This window comes from Phasianus colchicus, chromosome 19 (assembly GCF_987193195.1).
Source record: "Phasianus colchicus chromosome 19, bPhaCol1.hap1.1, whole genome shotgun sequence".
NCBI classification, from domain to species: Eukaryota; Metazoa; Chordata; class Aves; order Galliformes; family Phasianidae; genus Phasianus; species Phasianus colchicus.
This window is the reverse complement of record NC_143454.1, coordinates 3,354,850-3,373,130: the sequence shown is the minus strand read 5'-3', so window position 1 is coordinate 3,373,130 and position 18,281 is coordinate 3,354,850. Positions and strand designations below refer to the sequence as shown.

Sequence of the window (18,281 nt, the reverse complement as noted above, 5' to 3'; positions counted from 1 at the left end):
TATGCAGGAGATGCAGTGTGCAGATCCTGTCTGCAAACCCAGATCGTTGTGTGCCTGGCAGCTCATTGACTTGTTCTTTAAATGCTAGCAGAAATGGGAGCAGTTTTCTTAACATGTTCGTGCATCCTGTGAACAGCCCCATGGGCTGAGAAATCATGGTCCAAATCCAATGGATCCCAGCACTGACCCCAGGTAACACGATTGGTTTTTTACCTTGCACTTGTCTGTTGTGTTGGAGCCCATTTCTCCTGTTTGCAGAGAATTTTTGTGCAGTCTTGCAGGTGATGCTGTTTACCAAATCTTTCAGACCGAAGTTCCCAGCTTGGAGCAACTTTCTGATGCATTATGAATTGCTTTTCTTGTTAAAGAGTGCTGCTTTACTGCATTGGGCGTATAAAGCTTTTATAATGGAAGGCTTACTCAGGTGTTCATGTCCTACAGAGAGAAAAACAGAGATCTCCCCTCCAGGAAAGGCAGCACAGCTGGAAATGAGGGGAGTTGTTTTTTTGATACAGTCCAGGCTTCAGCATCTCTGCAGCTCAGAACTGGCCCTTAATGAAAGACTGAGAAGTGGATGGGCTGCACTCTTCTCACCTATAAAGCTAGAAGCTGATGGAAATCATACTGCTATGTAAATGCTGAGGAGTGCTTCAGCTCCAGGGCCGCCAGTGCAGGAGTTGGAATGCTGGTCAACATGCCTTGGACGTGCATTGAGTGGCACACAAGAGGAAACAGCAAGGAAGGAGGTGATGTACAGCATCTGCTGTGGTGTCACAGAGTTAAAAGCTGCTGTTAAGGTCAGGGGCTGTGCAGTGCAGAGGGACCAAGGTGGCTGTCAGAAGAAGTGCCCCAGCTGCAGATGGATGCACTGATGGATGCAGTGCTGTGTCCCTTGGGTTTGGGGTTGCTGACTGAATGCTGTCACCACCCCTGGCTCAGAGCTGGGCCTGAGGGAGCACACAGGAGGCACAGCAGAGCTGCCTGCCTGCAAGCCTCGTGCTGCAGCACCTGCATTGCTGCACGTCTTGGCGGGTGCTGTACCAAGTGTGAGCCATTTCTGATTGCCAGATCTTCAGGCAGCAGGTGCCCATGGTGTAGCAAGATAGTTTTTAGTTTGTGGTGCTCTTGGACTCCTGGAAAGCTGGCTGTGATTCTCATCAGGTTGGTGGTGCTGGGGATTGAGCTGCTCGAGAATGGGCTGTACCTGTGCTGTCACCAGCAGTGTCCCACTGGTGCTGGTGCTCTGGCTGGGTGCTGAGCACAGCACGTAGCACTGACTGCAGTGCTGTGAGCAGTGCCAGCTCCCCTCCCTGCCTGTGGGTGCTGCAGGCTGCAAACTCACCTGTGGCTTTCTTTCCAGTGTCTTAGCCAAATGTGTTTGGACTCATCACTTGTGTGCAGGACGGTGGCTGTGAGCGTGTCTCTGCTGTGTGGCACTGTTTAGTTGGAGGAAGAAAAGTAATTTATTTCTTTTTTAAACGGTAAATATTTCACAACCCCATAAATGGAAAAAAAAAAAAAAAAAGAAAAAAAAAAAGGAAAAGAAAGGAAAAAAAAGATTGGCCTGATCTTTTAAAAACAGATTTCCCTTTGGGCTCTGACTAAGCATGAGAAAGTTCAGGCTGAAAGGGAATTTGTTCAGAAAAGCAGTGAAAGGTTAGGAGTGAGGATGTGGGCTGGGAAGCGCCTTGCAGTCGTTAGTTGGGGAGGCGTGGTGTTAATGCCTCACATGTGCAAAAACATCTTAAAAGTTGTGAATTTACCCCATTAAATTAATGTGTTCAGAATGAGGGTTTCCCTGCCCACAGCCCATACATGCAGGATACGGTGATTTCAGCATTCTGAACAGTGATGGAAGGACTTGTAAGTAGTTTGCTGCTGTTAATTTCAGGCTAGGGAAGGGCCCTGACCATCTGCATGTCTTCATTAGTTTTAAATATTCAATTTGCAACCTTAATGTTTTCTTGAAATATTTTAGCCTTTGTTGTTAGAATCACAGAATCATAGAATGGCCTGGGCTGAAAAGCACCACAATGCTCATCCAGTTCCAACCCCCTGCTGTGTGCAGGTCACCAACCAGCAGCCCAGGCTGCCCAGAGCCACATCCAGCCTGGCCTGGAATGCCTGCAGGGATGGGGCATCCACAGCCTCCTTGGGCAACCTGTTCCAGTGCCTCACCACCCTCTGGCTGAAAAACTTCCTGCTGATATCCAACCTAAACCTCCCCTGTCTCAGTTTAAGGCTATTCCCCCTTGTCCTATCACTGTCCACCCTCAGCTGTGCCCCCTCCTGTTTATCTGCTCCCTTCAAGTACTGGAAGGCCGCAGTGAGGTCTCCCTGGTTTTCCTTTAACTCTTTAGATATTAACAGAGTGAGAAATGGGCAGTGTCACTGCTGTGGTGAAGCCCCCTCGTGCCTTGCACCAGTACAGCCTGACGTGAATGCAGTGTGTGGTTGCACACCCACATCCACGTGCCACAGCCAGCAGTTACTCATTTACAACTTTGATTAATTTTTCCAGTGTTCTTATTTAATAATACTCCTGCTCCTTGGGGAAAGCTATAAAAATGGATTTTATTTTTTAATGCGTTTGCATTTTAAGTAGGTAAAGTCTCTTTAGATTCCCATTTGCCTAACGAGTAGATGAACGCATTCATCTTCAAACGGTCTGAGACCAAGAATGATAAATTCCTGTGCAGGAGGAGGACGTCATGAAAATAGTAAGGAACTGAGGCTGTGGTCTGCATTTTGTAGCTTTGGGAAGGACCAGTTGCTTTCTGTGTAATTTTAGTCCAAGGTTTTAGAAAGAAGGTTTCAACTTTTCTTTGTATCTGTGAATTTCATGTGATCTTATTAAAAAAAAAAAAAAAAAAAGAAAATTTCTCCCTTTCTCAGATTGTGAGCAAATAGACCATGTTTACAGAAATCTGGGTGTTAATACCTTGCAGCAAATCTCTTTCACCATTCCTAGGCAACAAACTTGAAGGAAAAATACATCTATTCTAATAGAAGGGGTAAGAGCTGTAGTAATCCCATGTTCCATTCATCCATCAGTTTGTCCTGAAAATGCCAGGAGAGCTTTTCTGAAGACAGAATTACATCCGTCCCTTTCATCAGGAAGTGATACGCTTTCCATCCTCCAACATGGGCTGAAATTCAGCAACAGGAAAGGTATACAGACATCAGTGTCATTAATTATTCCAAATTCTTTCAGCCTACCCCTTTCTCTGCTGAGCATTTCAACATAATATCAGCATAGCACACAAAACTCTTATTTTAAGTATCTTTGATTAAACACTATCCCAGTCAGTTGTAAGCCAGGAGGTGCAGCAGACTTCACTGCTGTGTGACCAGCCTCTCCTCACCACAGTGCTCAGGATTTTCACTTTTAAGGGTCTTGGTAACCAGGAAAGGCAGAGCAATGCAATGATTGCGTTCTTAAGATTTCCTCCTTTCAACCTAAGCATAAAGGTTGATCTCCAAATTACCTTGCACAGTTGTAGAGAGAAGGCTTTCCTCTCTCCTGTATCATTCCCAGTATGAAGTTTAAGGTGCCAGGATCTCATCTTCAGGGCTATTCAGTCATTTAACTATCACTTTTCCTTTCCACTTTGGAAACTGAATCTCCATCTGGAAATCACAGTAACAACATTTCTAATCAAGGAGAAATGAGTAGGAAAAAAGATGAGATTTGTTTTCCTTTGTGCAGCCCTTTGTGCTACATCATTTAATCTGGGCAGTTGTGAGCAGACGAGCAGTGTACATTCTCAGCCAAACCTTCTGATTTCAAAGGTGTTCACAATAGAATGGCCCTTACTGTATCTTGTCCATAATTCCATAATATGGGCTGAATTGAATTTTTCACTTGTGGTGGGGATTCAGCATCCGTGTTAGTGTAAACAAAAAAGGAATGTTATTGCATCAGCAAGTGAGGTGTGTACAAGTGTACCTGTTGCTGTTACGCAGAATGGATGCTGTGCCTTGTTGAGTTCCTGGTAGGAGAACATCAACGCTCTCTTTCCAACATTCTTTCACTTACACTGAGATAAAATTTAAATGGAGGAGGATCCGGCGCTGCCCCGAATTGACACCAGAATGAAATAAGCAGAAAACTCGATCTGCTGGCGTTAATTATATTGTCTGGCATGTCTGATTTGTGGCACGGAATCCGAACATCCTGTTCGTAATGCTGATTTGGGGGATAATTGCAAAATGCCATAATATTTTCACTTTAAATTGCTGATACTTGCCATTTGTTTTGATTCAACTTCAGTGTACTTTTAAGTGTAGAAGGAAACACACTGACGTGCAGCAGCCAGGCAGCTCCTGGGAAGGGTTTTCTGTCTGTCCATCCAGCGAGTACAGCCCAGAGCTCCATCCTCCCCAGAAGGTGAAGGAGAACACCACCCCCAGTGTGACCATCACTGTGATGAAGAAGGAGCTGGCTGGCTCTCAGCAGCGGATTTGGGATGATTCCACACTGTACAGAATTTCCTGCTAGTCTGGCGTCGGGTTCCCACACCTGGCAGGATTACATCCAGCCCTGGATGCACAGTATTGAAATATCCATCGTGCTGACCGTTCAGGTGATGTGTGGTTTGGATAAAGCATGAGGAATTCAGGGAATTCACTGCCCACTGACTTGAAAGCAGCCTGTAAAGTGCTGTAAGGTGAAATCAGGTGCTGAGCCCTGTGCCTGCCTGCAGCTCACAGCCTGCTGGCTGAGGGTGGCCTGGCTGCCTGCAGCTGTGTGACTGCCTTCTTCTTGGCTTGTCCTGCTGAGAGGCATGGGAAGTGCCATGCTAGGCCAGGCCAACGTGTGCCTAAATGTCTGCTGTGACAAAGGCCAAACGTTCATGGGAAGGAAGGAAGTCATCGTGAAATGAGTGATGTCGGGATAGCCCACAGGGAAGGATTTTTCCTAACCCCAGCTTAGGAGCTGGAGCCATAGGAGCTTTTGTGTGTGAGGAATTCTCTCCTTTCCAAGTTTCTAGATTTTATGATTATTTAATCTTTACTAATATAACTTGGGATAGTTTAATCCCCTTGCGGGATTGCTGCTGACTGTGGGCTTTCCAAGGAATTTTTGCCACTAGACACCTTTGAATCGAGCTCTGTGCAACAGCTTGCCACTGATTTTACTAGCAATTCTCTCCTTGACTGTAAAATGTCAGGTGTAAAGCTCCCGACTGCAGTGCTGGAGTGAGGAGTGGAGGGAGGGCTGCAGGCAGTGAGCAGACGTTGCTCTCTCCCCACTGCCAGTCTGCTATCTAGAAGGGAGCTCCTAAAGGTGCCGAAGGGCAAGGTCAAAGGAACTGCCTTGAATCTGCCTGGGAAATATCCTGCAAGCTGAGGAGGCCATAAACGTGGCCTTGTCTCTCCAGGTGCCCATCTGGCTTCTGAAAGACAGTAGAAACCTCTCTCTGAGCTGTCTTTGTGCCACAGAAATGAGTGAGGGTCCCAGATGGCTTTTCTCTGGCTCTGTTCTAAGGAGACAGTAGCTGTACAGTGGGTCTGCTAGGGATACTGCTCAGGTCATCCGTGTGTTGGACGCAGCTCAGAAAGGTGTTCTCCAGTGGTGGGCACGCAGAACATACCTCAGAAAATGCCTGTCTTTTCTGTTGCTTTGTTTGCATCAGGTGGCTTAGTCATGGTGGCTTTGGATCTCAGTGGAGAGTTGGTTGTTGTTCCTGTTAGTGCAGCAGACATCCCAGGAAAGATGGTGCTCAGGCGTGTCCTACACAGCCCTCTCACCAGCCCGCTTCATTCGCCACCAGCAGGACACTGCAGCACTCCAGCAACTGCCTGCAGCTTTCCAGGGATGTGAAACCAAGCAGCAGTGTCTCACAGACTGACCACAACCCACAGGCCTTGGCTGGAGGGCAGTGCTGTCACTTCGTTGTCATAGAGACCTCACTCTGAAAGCAGCATCACAACCTCGTAGAGATGGCAGCTCAACCCATTGCAGCAGGCTTAGCCGTAAGAAATCCAGCTGCCTTCCCTGGCAGGGATGTTGCTGGGCTTTATGAAGCACTTGGGCAGCCTTGGTGTTCCTGGGGTGAGCCAGGAGTGAGGGATTCCTGGGGATTAGTGCTTCCCTCATCATTCCCAAACCTCTTGCTGGAAAGGTGCCATGTGATCGTGGAGCAGGGTGTGTAATGCTGTGGTGCTGTGCGGATTGCCTTTTTTCCTTATACACTCTGCTGCTTTTTTGCACCCCAGGAGCTTGGAGCACTGCTGGATTTCAGCAGCAGTTCAGCAGGCTGTTACAACTTCTGTTCACCGGTTTTGCATTTCCACATTTGGAGGCTGTCCCAAACGCACAGCTGTGTGTGCTGTGCTCTCTAAGGGTGGAATCACTTAAGTCTGACAAGTATCTGCAAAGTGCCTGGTTTGCTGTGAGAGCTCCCCTGGCAGGTCGCTTCTGTGGCTTCTTCCATGCCAGAGGTGAACGTGATTCTGGGGCAGGCAAAGCTTATTGCTGCCTGTGGGGAGGTCCTTGGGCAGTCCCACAGCCTGCTGTGCTGGGATCCCATTCATGGCGCTCAGCGGTCAGCGTGAGCTCATGCTTGCAGGGCTGTCATCTGGATGATCTGTGTAACTTTCCAGTTTGGGTTTCTGTGGTGCTGTGCAGGGCTCACAGCCCAGTGGTAATTTGAGTTTGTGCACTTTGTGTGGTCTCGGATTCCTGCACTGCAGGCGATTTAATTGATCAGTATTTTTAGCTTGCGATACAGAAATCCTGACCTTTCAACAAGTCTGATTGCTATTGTTCCCTTCTGGATTTCTACAGCAGCAGAATCCAGAGGTCCTGGGCCAAGTGCCCTGAGGAACAAAGTCTCTTCTTTTGCCTGCCACCGCTGGGCACGTGCTCTCTGCCCACCCTCTTTCCTGTCAAAATGAAATATGTGTTTTTTTCTCTGCTGGATATCTGAAGCAAAACAGCTAAAAGATCTCAAACTGTTCAATGCTGTGTCTGGGAAGAAAGATGGCCTGGCTGCTGCTCCCTGGGGCGGTGTTTCAGGAGCCACGAGTCACTGCTGAGCACAGACTGCACGACAGCACTGCCAGCAGCAGCCCTGCAGGCAGGCGGAGAGCAGCGCGTTCCCTGGCTTGTTCTGCAAGCAGAGTGCTTGAAAGTGCCTTCTGATCCCAGAGCTGGGGTGCTTGCAAAGCCCGTTTGCCGTGCTCATATGCCAGCCCTTCACATCTGAGGAGCTGCTCTGTGACGGGGCCCTTTTTGTGGAGGTGATGCTGTCCTTCGTTGCGTGCGTTCCATGGCAGCAGCTGTGGGCTGACTGCGGGTGTAGGGCTGTCATGCTGCAGCTCCTCCTGAATCCTGCTCCCTTCTGAAAGACTCATGAGCAGGAAGGAGGAATTGTATTTGCTGGAGTTTCTTGTGTTTTTTTGTGTGTTTTTTTGTTTGTTTGTTTTTTAACTGGGTATCTTTTAAACATTTTGAAACTAGGTTTGTAGCAGTGTAATGTGTTGTTTGCTCAGCTTGCAGCAGGAATGCTGGACTGTCAACCTAAACAGTAATAAACAAAATCATCCATAAGCAAAGGCAGTGAACCTGCAAGAGTCCCTTGTAGCTCTTCCCACTGACAGCTGTGCTTGCTGTGTATAGGAGGTATGGCACCCAGGCTGGATCCTCCCCTGCCTGGTGCAGGTATGTGGTATCAGCTAGAAGCTGTCCAGCAGCACATGCGGGCTGGTTGTGCTCACTGAGCTTGCTAAGCAAGCTGCTGTGCCTGCAAGGAGCACAGGAGGTGTCTTTGAGCTGCCAGCAATGACAGCTCTATTGGGTACAGCTTGGAACTGCGGAGCAGCCCTGCAAGAGTAACTGCTGCTCAGAGAGGGGAAAGCTGCACTCTACACCAGCAGCCTGCTGCTGTGTTCTCCACGTTGCTCCTCGTATCTGCGACTTGGCACTGCTTGCTGAGTGTTATCTCCGTGACACAGAGAGAAACAGCTTAGTACCAATACCAGCTGGAACAGATTCTCACTTCTCGTAATGAAGGTTGTTCTTCCTTAGGGAAAGCAGTCCCCTAACAGAGCAAACCAAACCCTGTCCTCCTGTCTGCACCTGGTGTGTGCTTTCATTTCCCCACGCTGCCCAGGGAAGGACGTGGTCACCCAGTCAGGCCCAGCCCTGGCAGTGCCATCCCGAGTTACAGGAGCTGTGCTTTGCTTTGCCTGTTGGACCTGTGAGCTGCTACCCCAGCCTTTCCTTTCCTTTTCTTCTACCGAGTGTTATTATTGAGCACTTCGCTTCCAAGCTAAGGCTGTAGCAGTTTTCTTCCTCCAAACAGAGATATTGAAAGTGCTCGACATCAGGTACTCCTCTGAAGAATTAGAGTTCAGTTATCTGCTGCATGGCTCATTAGTCTTCAAGAAGGAGGTTGGCCTCTTGTCTTTGGGAACCCAGTGATGTGGGACTGATTACTGATGACTCGTTATGAATTTTCTCTGCTCATAATTGACTGTATAGTTTCACAGCGGGTACACAGGTAGTCACTAGGAATCATTGGATTCCCTTTGTTGTCACGTAGGGCCCTGAGTAGATTAAGACCCTCTGCACAATTGTATGGCCACAGAAGGAGATTGTGTGAGATTACTGATGAGCTGTAATTAGATGCATCTTTGCAGTGACTCCCTGAGCTTCTGTCACTTGGACACTGTTGTTTTGCTTCTCTCCATCCTCCTGCAGCAGTGGATCCTTTGCATCTTGCTCTGTGCATCTGAACTCTGTCTCACTTTTTCATCCTGGACTTTAAAAAATCCTGTCTGGCTTGCATTGCTCTGCTCTAATTAAGATAAAAATATTTTCTGGTAGCAGAAGCAAAGTTGCAGTGCCCGGCTGTTGAACACCTGGCATATTTGGCGTTGTTCTCCCATGCATTGCTGTAGCTCTACTTCCATTCTGCCAAGCGAAGTAAAGAGTGGGAAGTGAAACTTCATGTAGTGCTGCAACCCCAAGTTGGACCATGAAACCAAGTCCATGGTTAGACTGCATCAATGCATGTGAGCTTTAAATTTATATCTCTGATGTAGATAAACGATGGACAAGTAGAATAAAAGATGACAATGTGCATACTCCATTGCATTTGAATGCAGCGTGGAGCAGATAAGAGCAAACAACGCTTTGGTTCTCTGATGTGCACATGAGTGCAGACAGTGGGGCTGCGCAGCTGCAGCAGTGAATGTGCACAGCCCCAGCTGGCTCCTGCTGTCAGGTGCAGCCCATTAGTTTTAGGATGCTTTGTAGCTGCCCAGGCTGATGTGCTCTGCTCCTAACAGGCCAGCTGTCAGGGCTGTCAGCTGCTGTGGCCGCTGTGGAGACAGCGCTGCAGATGGCACAGAGTGGCTGCCTGGGGGTGAGGGCATGAGGCTGATAGCAGGAGGTGGAAGAACCTCATCAAACCATCGAAGATATTCTCGGGGTATGACACCTCTGCTCTGATTTTCTTCTTACATAGGCACAGTGTCTGGACCAGAGACTTTCACTGTCCAGTCAGAGCAGAACAGATCCATAAGCATCCTGAGATCTTTGTGTGCCTGGCTTCTTCTCCCCAGCTTGATTTGGCCTGGCCCAGGGGCTCTGACAGAGGGCTGAGTATGTGTTAGGGTTGGAACAGCTCTGCTCAGCACTTTGTTCCCCGTGGAATCAGAGCTGTGCCAGCAGCATCTCCCCAGTGTTTCCAGGGGTCCTGCAGAAGGTCGCTGTCCCAACTCAGAGGCACCACAGCCTGCTGCAAATCTTGCTGCGTTGCTCCTCAGAGCTGTAGTGGCAAGGAGAACAGAACTCCCCTTTTGAAGATGTTTTCAGGTCTTAGTCTGATCTGTGACAAGGACAGGGTTTGTGCAGGGATGGAACCAGCCCACCTGTGTGAGTGCACACAGGGACACAGGGCTGCAGCAGGGTGGGGATGTGGGAAGGGGCTGATGTGAGGGAGCAGAAACCACATAGCAGTGGGTAACTGTGATGAAGGGGAAGGGAGCTGTTGCTGGGGTGAACAAAGAGGATGTAGGTATAGACACAGAACCAGGCTCACTTGGTCCCATCGTAGAGCAGATTGCTGCCCATGGTACTTTGAATTGCAGCTCTCTCTTGTGTTTGTTCCAGCGTGCCCATACAGGGTAGGAGCAGGCACACAGCCAGTCCCTGCCTTTAGGTGGCATGTTCAGACTTTGACTTCTAACAGCACATACCAGGGCTTTGAGTTCAGTTCTGCCAGTTCATCCCATCTTGTCTGTAACGTGACCCAGTGCTTCTAAAGGAGATTTCAGCAGGGCCTGCTGTGAGATCCTGTGGGGCTTCCCTGGAGAGCAGAGCTGCCTGACTGTGAAACAGAAATGCAGAATGTGAGTGTGGTGCTCACCAGGGTCAGTGTGAAGCAGCGGCTGTCTGCCTGCCTGAGGAATTCCACAGGGCACGTGGGATGGATGTAACAGCGTGGGGTGTGTGACTGAGCAGTGTTCTCTGCAGCACTTGCTTTTTACTTGAAGGTTTCTAAAGTGGCCTTTTTTCTTCTTCCTGCAGACAACTTTAGGTACACGTGTGACATTTGCGGGAAAAAATATAAATATTATAGCTGCTTCCAAGAGCACAGAGACCTGCATGCTGTGGATGGTGAGTACTGTGTTAATGCTTAGATACCTAAGCTAGAATCAGACATCAGTGCCATTGATGAAGGCCAGATGTGGTCCTGCAGGACCTCGCAGCCCTGATGTGTGGATGTGCAGCAGCATCCCTCGCTTGCCTTTGTCAGGGGAGGCACAGTCCTCATGCTCTGCAGGGAGAAGGCTGCTGGGCTCCTTTCTCTGCGTGCATCAAAACAACACCCTCTGCTGGGACATGTGGTCCTTGCAGTCCCCTGTCTGTGTTTCTGTTTATGATTAAGATGGGTATCTTATTGCTGAGCACCCCAAGGTCAGTTTGGCTGCTGGCTAGGCAAGAGTTGGTTGCCTTTTGGCTTCTTACTTCACAGGTTTGTTCCTGACATGCTCCTCTGTGGCAACCAATGTTTCAGAGTTGAGAAATAGTATTTCATTCTTGTTAATTACTGTGGTAGTGACCTGATGCTGTTCAGCCTAGTTCTTCCTATGCAGATTTAGATGTGGTCAAGGCAGTGACACCCCAACAGAAGCAGACGCCCTCCTCCAGAAGCACTTTGTTTCGTTTTTCTGTACTGGATGGAATAGAAACAGCAACATACTGTCTTTCATTTGCCTGCCTGTGCTTGCAGGGCATTTAAAACCCCTTGATGAGCCCACAGCTGCTGCAAACCCTCATTACATGTGCTGGCAGCCTGTTGATGCTGCTCCTCACCTGGCAGAGGAGGGAGGGAGGCTTGGCAGGAGGTGTCTGTTAGCTGGAACATCTCAAAAAAACAAGTGTTTTTTTTTACAATAAGTGCTATCCAAAAAGGTTTCCTGCCTAAATGTGTTCAAAGAGCAGCAAGTGCTCTCTTGCAGTACCACTGCCACATACTTACCAGAATTAAATGTGTTGGGCTAAAAGTTGCTGTGAGACAGATGTGTCTGCTCCTGTCAGAAATACCTGCATAGCTGTGGCTCAGGGAGCTCTTGCTAGGCTTAGGAGAGGGCTTTGGACATAGTTTCCATTTGTTTCTTGCAAAGCCAGTGTCCATCATGGCTCCACCAAGGGACCAGATGTGTGTCAGCAAACACAAGCATGAAGCTGGAGTGCATCTGAACTTCCCATCAGGCTGTGTCCATGTCAGAACAAAGGCCATAAGAATCTTTGTATTTTAGGGCTGGGCATGCTCAAATAGTTTCCTGTGTGGATGCTGATGGGAAGAAGAGGGACTGGGGCACAGAGCCTGGTGTATTCAGTGGGGCTGAAACATGCTGAAGCAGTGCGTGAAGTACAGGAGGAAAACACGGCCATTTCAGAGGATTTAATTTCTCTTTTGTTTCTTCCCCTCCTTTTTCTATTCTGTGTTAGTTTTTAGTGTGGAAGGGGCCCCAGAAAACCGGGCAGGTAAGCTGAGATCCTTCGTGTGCTTTATTTCACAAACCTTTTCAAGCATTCAGTAGTTCAAGCACAGCAGGTCTGACTCTACACTTGTAAGAGCCCAGGGAGTTTTGTCACTGATTGCAGTGGGAGAAAAGCATCCTCTGTTCCTCCCTGGCATGTACACCCCATAGGTTAATGCCCAGCCCTAGTAGATCCCAGGCTTTTGTTATAAATACAATTGATCAGGCTTCTGAAAAATCAAAGAAACAGGTATTCCATGTCTCAGGTGATTTAATGACTCATTCAAGGCATAAATTAAGTTATTTTATAAAGTGGGTTGGGTTCTGATTTGCTTTGAGCTGTGAAAGTCACTGGTCAGTATCTGGTAGCTGACTTGCTGGCATTCTGCATTACTGTGCCCACTTTCAGACATTAAAACATCATTAGGTGGGGGATGCACTGGAAGAAAATCAGAAAAGGTAACTCAGCCTCTGTTTGTTCAGTGTTTCTTCAAGCAAAATCCAACGCATTATTTATCTGTAAGTCAGGTTACTGGGCTGGAAGGGGTTTGTTATCTGCCTGGGGCACCTGAGGTGAAGGAAGGACAAGTCAGACAGAGGGGTCATTGGGTTTGTAATTCATGTTTTGAAATCTTGTTACAGATCAAAATATCATTACAGATGCAGGAGCATTGAGTGCCTTTGCAGCTATAGAAGGATAATCTGAGGGTGTTGTCAGCTCTCTTTCTGGTTCTGTTCTCTTGCAGACCCCTATGACCAGGCTGTCATAGCAGCAGAAGAAGTGAAGGAGGAGGAGCCAGAACCGTTCCAGAAGATTGGTCCAAGTATGAGATCTTTTAGAGCTTCACACCTGAAAGAGGAAGCACAAGTGTTTCAAATCTGGCATTAGCAAAGATGTTGGGGCCTCAGGGATGGTGAAAGATACCTTTAGGTTCAAGTGAACATCAGCCATCACCAGCCCTGGCCCTGAGAAGTGTGATGTTTTGTGTTCAAGAACTCTGCTAAGAGAAGAGGGAGGAAGTTTAAAAAAAGAGCAAAGTGGTAGTGATTAAAGAGGGTCCTCAGGTGTATTGGCAGAGTTGGCAGTGTTTGCATGCACACTGCCTCTGGCTCATCAAACACATCCAAGAGAAATAAAAAAGGGACCAAATTATGTCCTCTAAATTCATCTCCGTTTTGGAAACAGTTGATGAACCCTGGGTTTTGCTTCAGCTTGCAGCTCACTATGAATTCTGTACTTCCCAGCACTGGCAGGAACAGAAGGTATCTGTATGTGGTTACACTGCTCCGTTTTGTCAAGTACCCCCAAAACACAGATTGGCACAGAAAAACTCATTGCAAGAGAAATCTATTCCAATATAAACATTCTGTAATTAAGACTTGAACTTGACAACTCTGTTTCCTGATTTGACTGTCCCTGTTGTCCATGCATCACATACCATCTGTAAATAGAAGACAAAATTGTCTGTACTGTAGACTTTAAAAATGGATTTTCTCCTTTGCTTTACACACTTACCTGCTGAAATTTCAATCTCTTGTACCTTGTTCAGTTCTGCTGGAGTTGGTCCATCACTGGATACTTGCTTTAACTGCTGCCTTTTTTGGGAAAAGAGTTTTAGGGCAATTATAGGGCAGTTAAGTTCCCAGTGCAATAGAAAAATGCTGTAGTGTTCTTCTTTTTGTCACCTGGCCTAGTTTCTATGTAAAGAGACAAGAAGTCAGTGATTTTGTGAGAGGTTGCACTCCTTTCTGATTTTTTTTTAATGTATTTCATCTTCACAGAAACTGGCAATTATACCTGTGAATTCTGTGGCAAGCAGTACAAATACTACACTCCATACCAAGAGCACGTGGCACTGCATGCACCTATTAGTGAGTATCCTGCTGGAAATCTTTCATTACAGACTATGATATACAGTGGTTGGTGATAAAGATGAGGGCTGCCAGGAGAGTGTGTCATTTTTATGGATCCCTTCACTGGACCCTGTGGGGTTGCAGCTGGCAGACTGCAGATCATGTGCTGACCAGGGCATTGCAAAGCTGAGCTGGAATCTCCTACAGGAACCCTGTTAGTGCTCAGTGACGTCAGACACCTAATTTTTACCAAAGCCCATGCCATTCTTCATGTGTTCCTTAGGGCTTGATAATTTATTTTGTTGCTTAACTGAAAGCTCCAGTGCCCAAAGTGTACGTTACGAGAGATGCATGAACTTTCCTAGCTTCCCCTAAATAATCAACACGCATCCTAGTGGGGAAGCATCTTTCTTAGGAGCTTCTGAGAAACTACTGCAGACAGCAAGCTCAAACTGGTTTTCAAAATCATGTGAATTACCTTGGCAGCTTGCTGCTAAATCACAGGCAATAAAATATGTATTTCAGGGAGCTTGGGAAAAGGCAGTTCTCAGCATAGTGCACGACACTACGATCTGCACTGTGCAGGGACACTGCAGTCTGCACTCCCCAGACAGAGGGGAGGTTGTAATCAGCAATTCAGTGTAATTCAGTGCATAAGTCTAGTAAAAATAGTTGAGAAGCTCTTGCTACATGCTGGTTTAGGATGCTTTAAAAGTATGCAGGGAAGTTCTTTGCCCCTAAACTTTATGCTTTTTTCATAGCATTGCCCTGTGCTGTGTTGCAGTTCATGTGCTGTGAGCCAGCATTGTTGCTCTTTTACCCGTGTTTGCCAGGCTGCCAGCTTTTTGGCTAATGATGGGGATGGATGAACTTGAGCTCATTAGATTAAGTCGATTTTGTTAGCTGCTCATCTGCAGCCAGCAGAGGGAGCGCACACTCCTCCCTCACCAAAATGAGATTCAGTTGAGCTCTAAAGTAATTGTGATAAGGCAGCCTTAGTTTTAGACTACCATAGAAATAAATTGGGAATATAATCCACCAGACCATTACTTTGAAGGTTTGTCAAGGCTTGGTGGCTCTTGACAGCTCCCATATAGGTTCTCCAGAGTATGGAGGTAGACCAGCACGATGGTAGAAGATGTGGGGCATAGAAAACCTCTGCCACCAGTTGATTTGCTTACTTCCATAACCCAGTGCTTATGTTCTATGTCTAATAGTTATTCCTAAACATCCCTGCACCCTCAAATTCCACTTCCCAGGGTAGAGAGCAGTCTTAACCTGGGTGTAATCAGGTGCTCAGAAAAGCTGCTGGAGGTGAAGAGCAGCAGTTCAATCTCATAGAATAGATGGCCTGACTGACACCAAAGCTTTGGTGTCTTTAATCCACCCATGTGCAGATAATCAAAGAAACATGGTGGTTGTATAGCTAAGGAGCATTGTGCTGTGACCAGTGTACATTGAATCTCTTGTTCCACAAGAACAGATCATTATCTTCCCAGTACAGCCCATTTCAAGGGCTTCTCTCACGGAGGATCTCTCTCCCTCCTCCCAGCCGTCTGTAATAATAGGCTGCAGCTGCTGGTTCCAGCCCAGGCTATCCTATAAAAGAAGAACACAGCCATTCCTCTTTGAGAGGAATTTGTCTGAAGCAGGCTGTGCAGGTCTGACTGCAGATACAAATGGTCCATGGAGGTACTTTTTCCTGTGCAGAGTGCAGTCATGGGGTCATCTGCCCAACATAAGGCTTAGGGCTTGTGCTGTGAGCTCAGTGTATGTTATTTGGCTGCTTTTAAGTCATGGGTGAAGTCAGAAAACCAAGTGTTAGGAGAGCTGCTGAGTGAAAAGCTGAGGCCTAAAGTGTCAGGATCTCATCTGTAGGGGAGGCATTTGTCAAACAGGAAGTTATGGCTTTCCCAGTTGTCACGAGTATTGGTGGAGGTGGCACATTGTTTTGAATGCTGAGGTTGGAGCCATTCTTGGACCGTAGTTTGTGTAGTAACCTTTGCAAAGAAGAAAAAGCCTGTCTCTACTTCAGATTAGACGAACAGTCACAGAGAGAACATGTCCAGTCCTTACAGCAAGTAACTTTTACTAAGAGGTCACTTAAGAACAGATCAGGATAATACTACCATAAGGTTTAAATCCTCCTCATAAACTTTTTCCCTTTTTTTTACATTTGTTTTTTCCTCTCTTAGTTGCCATGACCAGTAAGATTTATGATTTACAGTGACAAACCACTAACCCTGATGAGCATAGAGGAGAGGGTGTGCTTAGCTCCCAGGCAGGCTGGCCCCTACTTCCTCCCCCCTTGCTCTTTTTTAAATCAAGGTCCTGTGAGGTAGCTGTGAACACCTGGTTTCTGATGCAGTGCATAACTGGCTTTTCTCAGCCCCCAGCAGTCACAGGAAGTAAAGCTGAGACTCTGTCTTTACCATGGCCGTGCCCTCATGATTATATGGCAAATGCTGAAAATTAGCCTTATTGAATAAAGAATGCATTTCAGTATCACCAATCCAACTTTTTGGGTCTCTCTGCTGGAGTGCAAACTTCCCTTCCGGAGCCTGTCTTTCTGTTTTCCTGTCATAATGGATTAAAAATTATTGAAAAGAGGCTAAAACAAAGACTTATATCCTGCAGAGTCTATGGAGCCTTCCAGGATAATTTTTGGTCATTGCTGCTTGATATCTGCTGTCTGGCAAAGCACTCTGCTGTGGGGGTCACTGGAATTGCTAATGCCAAAAGTCCCCTTTTGGTAGTGGGGAGATAGGGCTTTTTCCTAAAGCTAGAACTGAGTTGTTACTCTTTTAGAATATTGATACTTAAAGTGTTTTTACTGGCCAACAGATCTGTTCAGTCTGGGAAGGGGGTCAGATGCTGTTTCAAAAAAAAAGAATTGTAGGATTGGAGGCATGTTTGTTGTGCCACGTTTGAAGGTAACTGTGCTACTGCAAATGTTCTTAGATGTTGTGCTTACAGTGCAGAGAAAACCTAGTGTGTTAGGGATGTGGACAGGCTGGAAAAGCCTCTGAGGTTAGGTTTTAGCTTCCTAAGTCCAGGATTTCCTGGTAACTGCAGGTATGGCAACAGACTCCACAGTCGTGGAAGTGCATGGTGAGCGCTGTGATGTCTGCACAGCTATCCACAGCCATTGCTTCTGGGATGAAAATCTGATGTGATGGCAGGTCCTCAGTGTGCTAATAAGTCTTGATGGTGCTGAGCAGCCTCACATGAGGCCTCCACTCACACACCAAACCCCAGTGTCAGCTCAGCTGTGTCAGCCTCTCTGCCTGTGCTACCCTATGGGATATCAGTCTCCAGCTTGGTTGTAGACGTGCCTGTGCCTGACAGTGGATCTTGTTGATCAGACCCTGACTTCCTAGCTTTACCTCAATCATGTCCCATTGCCCTGGACCTCCTTAAGGATTGCTGAGCTGTGTCTGACCTTGCTGATCCTCGTGAGACCCAATCTTGCCTCTGACCTGTGAATTGACCTGTCAGCTTGACCACGGATGTGCTTCATCACCGAGAACCTTCCTGATGACCCAGACTCCTGGCTGACCTGGCTGCCATCTCTGTGCCTGCCCAGCTGAGCTGTGGGATGGAATCTGGCTTATGAGACCACTGCCCTGCCAGCCCTGTGGTCATACTGGGCTTCTGAGGAGACAGCCAGAGTTCTGCATGCTGATGCCTGAGGTGCTCATGGAAATTCATCAAGCCTGACCACTCAGTTACTTTTCTTATTGTGAAGGGCACTGGATACAATTTGTTCATCAAGAAATGTTCAAATACTTGCAGTGTTTCTTAAAGATAGATGCCATTAGGGCTTTTTGTCTTAAGGAAAGCAGTTCTTTGTCATAGTATGTCTAGTATCACCTCAGGTCCTGCCTGACCAAGAAATAAAAAGTAGATTCCAGTTGTTTGTCTTTCCTTCCTCCGTTTCATTGAGTGAAACTTGAGAGTTCAGATTTTTTTCCCACTCTCTAAACCTGAAGTGCCTTAATTTCTTATACTACAAAAATGTTTGTATAAAGAAGCACATGAAGAATCTGATAGATTTCAGGACTGTTTTTTTCCTGTGGAAAGTTCTGTTGCCAACAGCAGAGGTTTCCACTGTATGGAATCTCAGGCCATTGCTAATGAATCCCTTTCCATCATATCCTTTAAAGAGATTTTTCTCCAGCACCAGTGGTATAATATCACCCAAACCATCTGAATGACATTTTTAGCCATATTTCCCATCTATCCGGGCAAGATCTTTCTGAAGAAATACGGTACACAAATTGTTAGTGAAAACTTCTACCTGCAGTATGGGAAGCTGCTCAGAGACTGATAACCTGTTCCGTTATGGTGGTGCATTGTGGCAATGTGGATTTGTGTCTCTTACAAGGAGACGTTGAAATGTCTGCTAGACTTTCTCCTTTACT

General features: G+C 47.0%; 1 protein-coding gene across 1 annotated transcript in view; it reads left to right on the top strand.

Annotated features, from left to right (window-relative positions):
* The window catches only part of ZNF618 (zinc finger protein 618), a 143,181-nt gene that overhangs the window by 101,764 nt on the left and 23,136 nt on the right, over window positions 1–18,281 (top strand). Inside the window, 4 exon segments of the mRNA XM_031601483.2 lie at window positions 10,544–10,633; window positions 11,972–12,007; window positions 12,750–12,827; window positions 13,786–13,875. Coding sequence (XP_031457343.2) covers window positions 10,544–10,633; window positions 11,972–12,007; window positions 12,750–12,827; window positions 13,786–13,875 — 294 coding nt within the window.